General features: G+C 36.2%; 1 protein-coding gene across 1 annotated transcript in view; it reads right to left on the reverse strand.

Moving 5' to 3' along the window:
• The window catches only part of LOC131428729 (uncharacterized), a 38,810-nt gene extending 34,724 nt beyond the window's left edge, over window positions 1-4,086 (reverse strand). The window contains exons 1-3 of the mRNA XM_058592774.1: window positions 3,586-4,086; window positions 3,270-3,522; window positions 3,083-3,209 (exon numbers count right to left, since the gene is read on the reverse strand). Coding sequence (XP_058448757.1) covers window positions 3,083-3,209; window positions 3,270-3,522; window positions 3,586-3,934 — 729 coding nt within the window. The 5' untranslated portion in view covers window positions 3,935-4,086. The remainder of the gene's footprint in view (window positions 1-3,082; window positions 3,210-3,269; window positions 3,523-3,585) is intronic.
• Between the last annotated feature and the right edge of the window lie 8,395 nt (window positions 4,087-12,481).

Raw genomic sequence — 12,481 nt, forward strand, 5'->3', positions numbered from 1 at the left:
CGTAGGACTGAAACGTTAGCTATAATTTTGCTTATATTTATAGTTTCGCGTGCTTCCAACAGTTTCGCTTTTGCATCGATTGACCAATCAGAGCGATGCTTTCCCTTTGATATATATATATCGCTTACTCCTTCAAAACCGTTAACTATGGCAGGGAAATCCGGTATGCCGGAGATTTTTTGCAGACAAAATAGGACACTGCTAGCTATTAATCAACATTTCAATGATATACAATTGAAAATACATGGCTATGAGCATTCAAATCAATACGTAGAAATATTTCCAATCAAATGGTGACATAATATTAATAATTAAATACAAAATTGACTGAGCTGTAAATGTTCAAAACCTGACCACATTTCTACGTGTATTCTTCTTGAGTTTCTAATTTGCATCCCTATATAGAAAACAAAAATGTGTTCCACATTAAAAGAGTGGATCTTCCTCCTACTTTGCCAGCGATTATAGGCCAAACGATGATTCATGATTAAATTATAGATCAAACTGAAGAAATTTGACAATGACACAATTCACGCGTGATCTGTCAAAAACAGTGTTACCAAAAAGATACCAGCAAAAAATCAACCTTTACGATCCTTTTACAAGTAAAATGGGATATATTAAATTCTACTTTTCAACGTTCAACCTCTTTGCTGGTGGATTTTCGGTGATTGCAAAATGAACTCTCTACAGCTGGAAATAGTTGATAGATTATGTTTAATTGATTTATCTATAACTTTCAGAATCTGTTTTCTTTCTGTAGAGAACTGCATACTTTGCTGTGAAAGATACGATATTCCGGTCATTTAACGTCGTCGGAGTATTCAAACAGACCAACTTCATTTTATTTCTTTAGAATAAGAACTGCATAAAATAACGCTTATTATTATGAAAGTCTCCCAGGTTGAATTTTTTTGTATAACGAAAACAGGTTTTTACAATATAATTCCTAATAGCGTAATACATTTTTGACATAGTTCAATCAAAGATAAATAATAAAGACATGTACGTGCATATAAATATTTTTAAAAAATGTGGTTCGTTCCCGGTACCTTCTGAAATGACCGCACTCATCGCTTGGTGGAGCGCGAGATTAATTGCATTGTTATCATTTCAACCAAAGTGTGCCATAAAATCTCAATATATACAAATGAGCTACCGAATCGAAAGGGTTCTCACGGTTTGACATTTGCATTAGGAATGTATGATGGGAACTCAGCAGTGCAACCAATTTATCACCATTGGTGCCAGTTTCACGGAGGACCGTAGATGTGCGCCAAAAAAAGATTGTGACTGTCATGTCTGGAAATTCGTTTGTGGTTCAATTAGCTGTAAACTAGAGCATTATGTAAAAGAGAGAAAATAAATTACCACAGTAGGCATTGTGAAGACTGTGAAAAAGCAATCCTCACCAAACTTAAATTTTAAATGCTGCTGATGTGGCTACTGCGCTTCTTTTGCGTTTCAACTACTCTTGTTATAAAAAGAGTCCCATGTTTTTCAAGATTGATTCTCACGTAAAACAGAACAAGGAATCGAAAAAAAAAAAGTATAATTTTTAAATAAAGCTCGAATAAAAGCAAGAAAAGTGAAATTTTTTAAAACTAGTGGGATTTAAGGATTTTATTATTGTTTATTTTTAATTTAAAAATAAAAAATCAAAAAGCTGAAACATTTTCGCATAGAAATATGTATGTTGCAAAAGATTTGCATTCCATTTTATGGAAAAAAAATCGAATTAAAAGTGTTATTTTTCTTTTAATCGCAGTTTTAATCGCGCGCCGAAAATCAGTGCAGTACACCAAACATCTTCTTTCGGTGCAGATTATCAGATTTTGAAGTTTCATCGAATTCGAATATGCACGGGTACAAAAGTGTGTCGGCAATTGGTGGTATGACCCACATATAAAAAAATAAGTATAGAATACACTTAAACTTTGGACAATTTTACCGAGGCCCGGTGCCTTACAAAAATCGATAAAGTCGTACCGTAACTCTAAAACGCCAAAACGTAGCAACATACCTTCAGCAAAACGATGGCTTCAAATGAGCCCTATGAGTTTCTCATACATCATTTTATCGAAAAATGATAAACAAGGAATCTACAACCGAAAAATAATTGTGCAGTAATTAGCTTGACAAATCTTTGGAAGACGATTTTCTCGTAGAACTGTCCGTAAAAGTTAGAACAATAAAGGTAATTTTTCGAGAACCGCCCTACGTTCACTTCGAAAAATTGTTGTAACTCGATCAAATGAAGAGGTAGGCAAATTGTTCAAAAATTTCCTGCAACTTTGCTGTGATGTGCTATAATTTTCAAATTCAATTAAGAAAGTTGGAATTCAGATTCAAATTCAAACATTCATCTATCATACCAAAGAATATAAACAATTTTTGTGAAGACACTAACTACAAAAAAATAATATTGAATAGCGAAAATATATTTTTCTCGCTAATTTCCCGTTTCGGATCATTGTGCAATGGGAGCTGTCAAATTGTTCCCTGGTTGAAAATATCAGACGCGGAACTCTCCCGAACAACTCTTTTCTTGTTAACTCTTTTCTTGCTCACCATCACGCGATGAACGAAACGATATCAAGTATGATTTGTATCTTTAATCGTTGTTATAGATTATTCGATTTTACTCGGTATCGTACTACTCTTAGACGTTCATTTACTGTATTTCATTTTAAATTGACTTAAGAATGCAAGTTTTTATAATCCGTAAATTTAAGTTCGTAAGTGTTGAGCATATTATGCTAGTTTTTAAGTGTATCTTGTATTTAATTATGAATAATTAATGTATTATTTCATTGTGAAAAATATTTTGGTACAGTAGATAAGGATGTTTTATGCCTGCTGGAGAGGACTGAGTAAGTATTCACAGATCGAAACGCTAGATTTCTAATGACTGCTTTTCGTAGCGCACTGATTACATTTGTTTTAAAAACAGTAAACTCATCTCACTTTTCCTCTCAACTTTGTATATTGCTTCTTAGATTTGCTCTGAACGTCTCCGAACGCACTCTTTACGTGAATTATCATATCGACTTCGCTTGATTTCTCTATGATTGTTACTCACCTTGTTAGCAATTGGATAGGCTTTTTTTCTCAAAGCAACATCCTCTCGATATTCCTTAGACAGCCAATATATTACATCGGAATGATACTGAAGGCTAAGAATCCGCTTGGATGACAGGTGAAATATTCTACCGAAAAATATGGAAAGCATCAGGAACAAAACTGGTTCGTCCAGCTAGCGAACAAACCTCATTGACAAGTCTATAAAAGCATCAATTTCCGAGTTCTTGGTAATATCGACTCCTATAGTGGTTGCACAAACCATTTCCAGCGAACAACGCAGCAAGTACGGTGACATCAAAAATGATTCTCCTTCCGCATATTTGTTTAATTTTTGGATCATGTTTTGAGCACATTTGTCAAACATTGGAAAGAAGTCAGTCAAAATTTTTTGATTGAATGTTGGATTCAGTGCCTTGCGTTGACTTCTCCAAACGTGATCTGTGATAAAACAAAATGCAGATTATCGAGCTGTTCGCTTCCCGTTAATCACAACTATCTCACAGTGTGCCGAAAACAGTCCGTACTCTAACTTGAAGAAATCGTAAAAATACGGTTTCTCTTGGCACTCGGGATGAGTGAAAATTTTCTGCGCTATACTAGGATCGTTTGTGCCAATAAGCGGAATAACTCCGAGCCACAGTTGGAACAGTTTGCCAGGATGGCTTAAAGCTTTGGCAAAATTTTCGAACCTTTCTTCGTCCGTTTTTCCCAGGAACATCAATCCATTGCCGATGATTGGATAGCAAGGTTCAACCATGGGTAGAGCCTTCGCGAAGGAAGTGGCTTGTCGGTATCTGACATACTTCGTAATCGCGAACGCGAGCACCAATCCGATCAACACCAGTATCATTACCACCACGAATCACGCGCAAATACTTCCTGAGCCAGTACCCGGACGACGATCGACTTAGACTCGTTTCTTAGACTGGGTAGAACAGTTTGATTGTGTAGGACTTTTATCCATTCGCCGATGGTAGACGGGGTATTTTGCAACCCAAGTCATCAATTAGGGAAAAAACCTTTGATCTTCAACGTGACGATTGTAGACCATAGCGTCGATGATGACGATGTTTCATTGAAATGTGTGTACGGCACTGGGAAGCAGTGGCGAGGAATAAAAAATCAACCCCGATTGATTTTTATGAAGCTGCTTTTCTCGTGATTTGAAAATGGGCGGTTCATTGAATTCTTGCACTGCGAGTAGGGAAACATTAGAACCACACCCCCAACCCCAATACAAAGTAAAGAGTAATGATAGAAACCTTTAGTGATTGAAAAAAACATTCTTCACCTTTTGGTGATGGCTGAATTTATATCATTGGCTCTTGATTCTGGAACCGGAGATGAACGGATTTAGAAAGAAAAACAGAACAATTACAACTTTCAATTTTCATTTCCATTCATCGGAGGTATGATTCTGCTCAAGTTCCTACGAACAAAGAAATTATCAATAATTGTACCTAAAAAATGAGCGCCTTATCAAGCTTCCATAATTGATCTGCATCCGTTTGTTGACTAATCAGGCTCCCGATAATACCGATAATTATTGCATATGATTGTCCGATAATTGCCTACTCTACATGTGGACTCGGCAGCTCGATCCGTTCCGAATAATTACTAGTGAGTAACGCCGCCGGCCCGTTGCACAGTGGTTCGAATCAATAAAAACGTAGACATAAGACAGTAGCTGCTGAACCGTTCTTTTAATGCATATAGTTGCCTTCAGTGTTGGTGATTGCCGAAAATTTGACAAAAGCTGCTATATTGTTATCTATATTGTATACAACATTTTCATTCCGGTAGAAGATGCTACAAGAACTCGAGTCTCTCAATGCATGAGCCGTGAGAGAATTTTGCTATATTTCTTCGCTCCACTTCATACTCTGAGTATTTCATTTTACCTTTATTTTACCCGAGATAAAACCTTGCACCGAAGTGAAATATGCAACTTTATTCCCAGTTCTATAAAAAATCTAAGTGGAACTCGATGGAACTTTTTTATTAGGGCCATTTCAAAGTTAGTTTTAGTTATTAAATTATTGCAACCCCCTTAAAACTATTTTTCCTAATCATAACTTGTTTCGAGTTATTTTTTTATGCATACTTTGTTTGGAATACTTGTAGAACATATAAAATCCCATAATTCTGTAGAAGGTAATGCATAGGTTTATTCTTTTCAGGGAAAATTATACATCATTTTACCTTTTTGCCTGTCTCATATAGAGAGGTTATGTAATCACTTGAAAACCGCCTAGTTAAAATTGACCCGGAGGGCCAAGTGTTATATACCATTCGACTCAGTTCATCGAGCTGAGCAATGTTTCTGTGTGTGTGTATGTGTCAAATAATCTCACTAGGTTTTCTCGGAGATGGGTGAACCGATTTTGACAAACTTAGATTCAAATGAAAGGTTTCGTGGTCCCATACGGAATTCCTGAATTTCATCCGGATCCGATTTCAGGTTCCGGAGTTATAGGGTAATGTGTGTTTAATATTGTACACCGTCACTTAAACCGGCGAAACAAAAAACGTAAAAAAAATTCTAAACTGGTCTCAAAACTACACAAATCGATAGTCATTATCAGTAGGCAACTAAACAAACCGATTCCCGGTATCCGGTTCCGGAAGTACCGGAAATAGTGGTCATATATACCAAAATGGATCTCACTCACTTTTCTCAGCGATGGTTTGATCGATTTCCACAAACTTAGATTCAAATGAAAGGTCTTCCGGTCCCATATGGAACTCCTCAATTCCATCCTTATCCGACTTCCGGTTGTGGAGTTATAGGGTAATAAAGTGTGTTCAATATTGAACACTGTCACTTAAACCGGCGAAACAAAAAACGTAAAAAAATTCTAAACTGGTCTCTAAACCGTTATTCCCAATATTAGGGTTGTTTTTTTTTATTTTTTTAATTATAAGATATTTTTAATCAGGCCTATTTGCGTACAAGCTTTACGTGGCCGAATTAGCCGTATTTTTAAATAAGGAATTTTTTGAAGTGGATCTCGTTGTTACTCTTTTTCTAGGAGGAGAAGAGCTTCCATTTCCCTCCTGCGAGGGTTGAGGGGCACTTTGTTCGTGGCTCGTCTCGTCCTCCATTACCGCATCGGTGGTTTTGTTGTTGATTTCCGTCTTCTTTTCGTTTTCCTTGATGTTCGCAGTCTTGAGCTCGTTGCTAGTTGATGTGGAAGCGCCTTGTTGTACATTGGTTGCAGTTGTTGGTTGGTTTGATGGTAAAACAGGAGTACTACGCTCACTAGTTGAACGGTTGACCTTGTCTTTGGTTGAAGATGTTCTTTTCGCAGTTTCAGTGCAAGGTTTACCGTAGTGTGCAGGTTGTTCACAACTGACTTGTAACCAGCTGATTTTCATAGGTAATCAGCGTTTTACACGGATGGGTCCCACCTTGACCACAAATGATGTAAGATGGAATTGCCTTACGTAGTTGCATGCGTACCACTCGTACGCCATTCCGGATGCCGGGGAAAAAATTCCGCCATACTTCTCTTTCGATGGAAAGAACTTCACCGTACTGCGACATGATTTCCCGAACGGACTGATCGCTGGTCTGCGGGGGAAGGTCATGCACGCGTACTTGTATGGCATTGTCCACCATGTGCACAGGAATTTTGTATTTAATGTTGTCACACTCAACGCTGTGCACCTCGTTGTTAACCAAAGCGAATGCAATTGCTTCGCTTTCACGTTTAAACATTATGTACACACAGTTAGACGCCTTGTTGAATTGAATCTCAGTTACATTATTAGCGTCTAGATGCATTCGTTCTTTAAGTAAGATTTCAATTTCATTTGCTGCTGGTCTAACTTTGCAACGCTTGAAATCTATACAAATTGAATTCGGTCTTGTTGGCCAAGTTTTAGGCTTTGATAAATCGTATTTGACCATTCCGTACACTCTATTGTTCACTGCACTGTATTGTCTTTGTTTCTTTTGCTTCGACCGCAAACGACTGTCTTGGGTGAGATGCGAGCACGAACTGAATCTTAGGGTTAATTGAAAGGTCTTACGGTCCTACCAAAAATTACTGCACATTTTCGGATGCAACAAATACTTAATTAGGTGGATTAAAATACTTCAAATGTTTTTTTCTTCAAAACAAAATAAAAAAAAATTCTTGTGAAAAAAATTATTTTTATTCAAAATTGGTACTACCCCCTTAACAAAAATTAAGGTGCCACTTTCAAAAGAGGCGTTATATCATCTTGTAAAACTTCTTCAAAGACACGTTAGCTCTTGAAAATCAGTGAAAGTCAGTACAGACTTTTGACCGCCTTTTTCCAGTTCTGGACCACTGTGCGTTGTCCGGGCCAGTAGCACTGTAAGAGGTAAGACCTGTAACGCGTTCCGTTCGATCGGAATTCTTGAGGTTGCGGCTGAGCGACAAGCCCAACCATCGTTGAAAGCTATGGAATTTATTTCATTATGGACGAATTACCAGCTTCAGCCTCCAGCTGATTTGAATATTCAATTTATCCCGGCTTAAGAATATGCGTAGAATGCCTAGTGAGAGTAAGGTATGTAAGTGGGACTGGGATTTCCAACTATTATTTAACAAAGCAGTGAATAACAACTTTACATAGTGAATTCAATGAATCAACCCTAAACCCTAATAAAAACCGGTTTTAATCCACAGAGAAGTGTGATGATGCCTTTTATATTACACTGGACCCTCAATTTACACGCTAAGTCGTGGGTGCGTAAATTAAATTTCTCTGAGTATGTTCTGAGACTACGGAAAAGCGTATGAGATATTCCAAAATCCAAGAACTACTTGGAATATTGCCCTTAAAGACTACACTATGCCACAGCATGAACTACAATGACTATTACCTATTTTTTATTTTCAGAGTTACACATTGTTTACTTGTCTTTTTATAGCTGTTCCAGGTATGTTCTCAGTAGTCCAAGAACTTCAGTGAAAATAGGTCTTAAGATTTTCACGACCAATGTTGCTATATAATTTTCAATGCTATTTATAGTCGTGGAGCTACATATTGCTTACTTATCTATTCTGATCTGTTTCAGGAATATTTTCCGACATTCAAGGACTTCGGTGAATCGCGAGTATGGAGCGTGGATATTAAGTTGTTCAATGCATTTTGTTATTCTAATAAATTTCACGGTCTGAACTCCAGATAGTTTTTGGATGACCCAGAACATCTGCAATAAATCTATTAATTGTAAGTGAAATCACGAGTATAAACCGTGATCAATAAGTTCGTTATTACAGTTTGTTGTGCTGGTAGATCTTAAGGTAAAATAAGGCATTGGGTTTTGTGTTGATAAAACAACGAGTTGAATTCAATAAAATGGGTATTAAAAGAAATTCGATCGTTTTCTAAGGTAACTGACGTTAATAATGGTAGTAATATCCAACTTATTTGAGCTCAGTGCATTGATGTTGCCTCGTTGTGTAATGTCATATATTAGAAAAGACTTCAAATTGTAACAAAACCAAAAATTTAACACAGGCTACTGAATGAAAGAAACACAAGCCAAGTATTATCATTCATTTAGAACATTGAAATATATAACATTCCTATAATTTGGTACCAGAATCAAAATTTAAAAATATATACGCTTATGGAAAATTTATTTATTTGGTACATTTTCGTTGTTTAGTGAATGTCCAGTAATTCCTTACTTCAACAGTTTTTTTAATCGATGATGAAATTCGATCGCGCTCTCTCATGCGGTGAATTACTATTTGCTAATGGTAAAGATACCGAAAATACTTGCATGTTTTCTTGTTGTCAATCGTTCTTTAGATGGAGAATCTATGCTTGCTACTAAATTCAGACGTATACATTGTTAGCAAGTTGTCAGACCCTGTCAGCTTAGAACGAAATAGATGCCATCACACGACCTCACATTGAACATATAATGTCAATTTAGTGGGTGCGAGTGCTGCTTTTTTCGCGCGCACGAATTTGACATTTCTCTCGTCTATGGGATGGGGAGTCGCACGAGGGTTCCATGCTCGCAAAACAGGATGATTCCAATCGTTATATGCGAGAGCTGGATATCTTGTTAATATGATGTCTTTGATGTTAGTTAACACATATGCATATAACCTCATGTTAATCAATTATACCTGCTCAGAGTTCATAGTTCTAGTGTAATAAATAGTCATCAATAATAATAATGATTGAATTAGGATATATTCAAGTTGTAAAATATTCACAAACCCATAACGAATCAATAAGAGTTACATTTACAAGTCAACAAAACGCGTGGTAAGCCCACTGCGCTCAAATACTGAAAATATTCCTGGTTCATATGTGCAAATTTTGCCTGTTATGCTTTGTGCGACGATTCGTTCAACTGAAAAGGTTAAAAATTTGCGCTTACATTTCACTTTAAGGCCTGAGCTCCAGGCAATTTTTGGATGAACTAGAATATTCACAATAAGCAATTGATTTACGTGTGATATCACGAACTTGAACCGTGCACAAGTATCTTGATAGTTCACTTGGTTGCGCTGGTTAAGGTCTATATTCCAAATGGTTCTCGAATGTGATACCACGAGTATGGACCACAAAAAAGAAACCTAATAATGTCATCGGTTCCGTTGGTAAACCTTAATGCCTATATTTCAAGGAAGTTTTGGATGGACAAGAAATCACGCACGTAACGCCTATAACTAACAAAAAATGTAACGCATGTAACACTTTATAACACCTCTAACTAACAATAAAGTAACGCATGTAATACTTCGTTATGCCAAAAACTGATACAGAGTAACACATATCACGTTTCGTAATTCCTGCAACATACAAAACGTAACGCTTTGTATGGTCTGTAACTTACAAAAAGTAACACTTTGTAACGCCTTACATTTATTAAAAAATAGCGCATGAAACGATTCACAACGCTTGTAACTTTCAATCGAGTAACGCTTGTAACACTTCGTAACGTCTATAATTCATGAAGAGTAACGCATGTAACGCTTCGTAACGTCTATAACTCACAAAAAACGCATGAAATGCTTGGTAACGCCTATAACTTACAAAAAATAATGCTTTGTAATGCTCCGTAACGCCTATAACTTACTAAAAAGTAATACCTGTAACGCTTCGTAACGCCAATAACTTACAAAACAGTAACGACAATAATTTACAAAAAGTAATGCATTTAACGCCTATAACTTACAAAAGAGCGACGTATATAACACTTTGTAACACCTATATTTTACTATAGTTCTTTAGTTAGACCAAAGCTAGAATAGCTTGTTTTGAATCAATTTAACAAATGTGACACTTAGTCACGGTAGTTTTCTGGTACTATTTGATGTAAAATGTTACTGAAAACTATACTGGATGTTACAGGAACTCACGAACATTATTTTCTGAATTAACGAATATCTTACATGACTATTAGCCTCTCCAAAATGGTGAAACAGCATCCAACGCCTTGACTGTAGTTGAAAATTAACTTCACAAACTCTTTTAATTTTCTTAACAATAATTGCAATCGGATAGTTAGTTGCTCCGATCGCCTCGATTGTTTCTTGAAAACCAGAAAGCCGTTCACTTCGGAATGTTTCTCAACACAATCTGTGGAACGAGTCGAATCCTGAAGGGAGCGGAACCAGCGACTCTTAAAAGGTGGACTGCATCCATGCGTTGCGTGTCTTCTTATTAGTATGCTAATTACAAGGAATGAAGGCAGGTCTCCACATTGAATCGAACCTGAAAGTATGTCGATTTTTCTATAAAACGATACTCGTTGGTACCAACTGACCCGTGTGAGGTGTTGTGAAAGCTACACACCAAATTTCTCGTTTGGTGTTCAGTAAAAATGTTCGATCTGTCATAAATCCAATTATTTGAAATGTCCTGTCAGGGAAAAAATTTTAAACGCTCGTTCGCTTAGACAACAAGTCAAATCAACGACCTTAAATTTACACAACATACCTGAAAATCAGAAAACCGTTACAAATGCCACGCCTAATTCTTCTAAGGCACTTATTTCTTCGAATTCAAAACAAAAAACAGGTACGCTTGTCAATTCGTCTTCTAACGAAAACAATTTATTGACAGGTAGATCGACCTCGTAATCATCTTCTTCTAATGTCAGTTATGCTGGTATATTAGGTAGAAATCTACCACCTATTTCTTCTAATGTAAATAATCAAAACACAGAAACGCCTTGCAGTTAATCTTCTAACGAAAACAATTTATTAATAGGTAGACCGGCCAAATCATCTTCTTCTAATGGCAGTCTACCTACAAATATTCCTTCAATGCCATATGCTTCTTTAAATGAAGTCGATTTAGGCGATATAATTGAGAATAAAATGATCTACCTACAAGATCAACTTTTTCAAATGATCATCCAAATGAATTCGACTTCATCACTTTTTGAAGCATTTCAAATCGGATGGAAATTTGCAAATAATATTATAATGAATTTAAAATTTAACAGTGATGTTAAATAATCATTTGAATATTTTAAATTGGAATGCTCGATCTTTGAAATCGAGTGAAGATGAATTTTATAATTTTCTCGAAGTTCACAAAATCCATATTGCCATTGTGACAGAAACTTTTCTTAAACCAAATGTCAAATTGAAAAGTAATCCACATTATGTGGTTCATCGATTTGACAGGTTTACTGGAATTGGTGGTGGAGTTGCCATTTTTGTCCAACGGCAAATTAAACATCGAATTTTACCTTCTTTCAATACTAAAGTTATTGAAAGCTTAGGAATCGAAGTTGAAACCATTCATGGAATTTATTTCATCGCTGGAGCATATTTGCCATTCCAATGCACCGGCGAACAATTAAATTTCTTTAAAGGCGATTTGCAAAAACTTACAAGATATCGACCGAAATTTTTCGTAATAGGGGACTTAAATGCTAAGCATGTCCAGTGGAATTGTAGGCAAAATAACAGTAATGGTAAAATACTTCATAATCAACTCTCAGCTGGTTACTTCAAAGTTCTTCATCCCATCCCAGTGATCTTTCTCTTCCGTGAAAAACCCGTCTACAATTGATCTGGTTCTAACGAATCAAAGTCACATTTTTAGTGAACCGATTACACATGCTGACTTTGACTCAGATCATCTTTTCATGTAACATTCAGACTTTCCAAAGAAGCTATAATTAATCCAATTAGTTCTATATTCAACTATCATAGAGCTAATTGGTTGGATTACAGATCTCACATTGAAAATCATGTGGATCATGAAACTATTTTAGAAAATTCTGCGGACATCGACACAGCAATTGATAATTTGAATCATTATATTATCAAAGCTAGAAATCTTTCAGTTCCCAAAGCACAAACTAAATTAAATTCTCCTATCATCGATGACAATCTTCAACTGCTCATTCGGTTGAAGAATGTTTGTTGACGACAAT

Source organism: Malaya genurostris, chromosome 2, assembly GCF_030247185.1.
Source record: "Malaya genurostris strain Urasoe2022 chromosome 2, Malgen_1.1, whole genome shotgun sequence".
In the NCBI taxonomy this organism is placed as follows: Eukaryota; Metazoa; Arthropoda; class Insecta; order Diptera; family Culicidae; genus Malaya; species Malaya genurostris.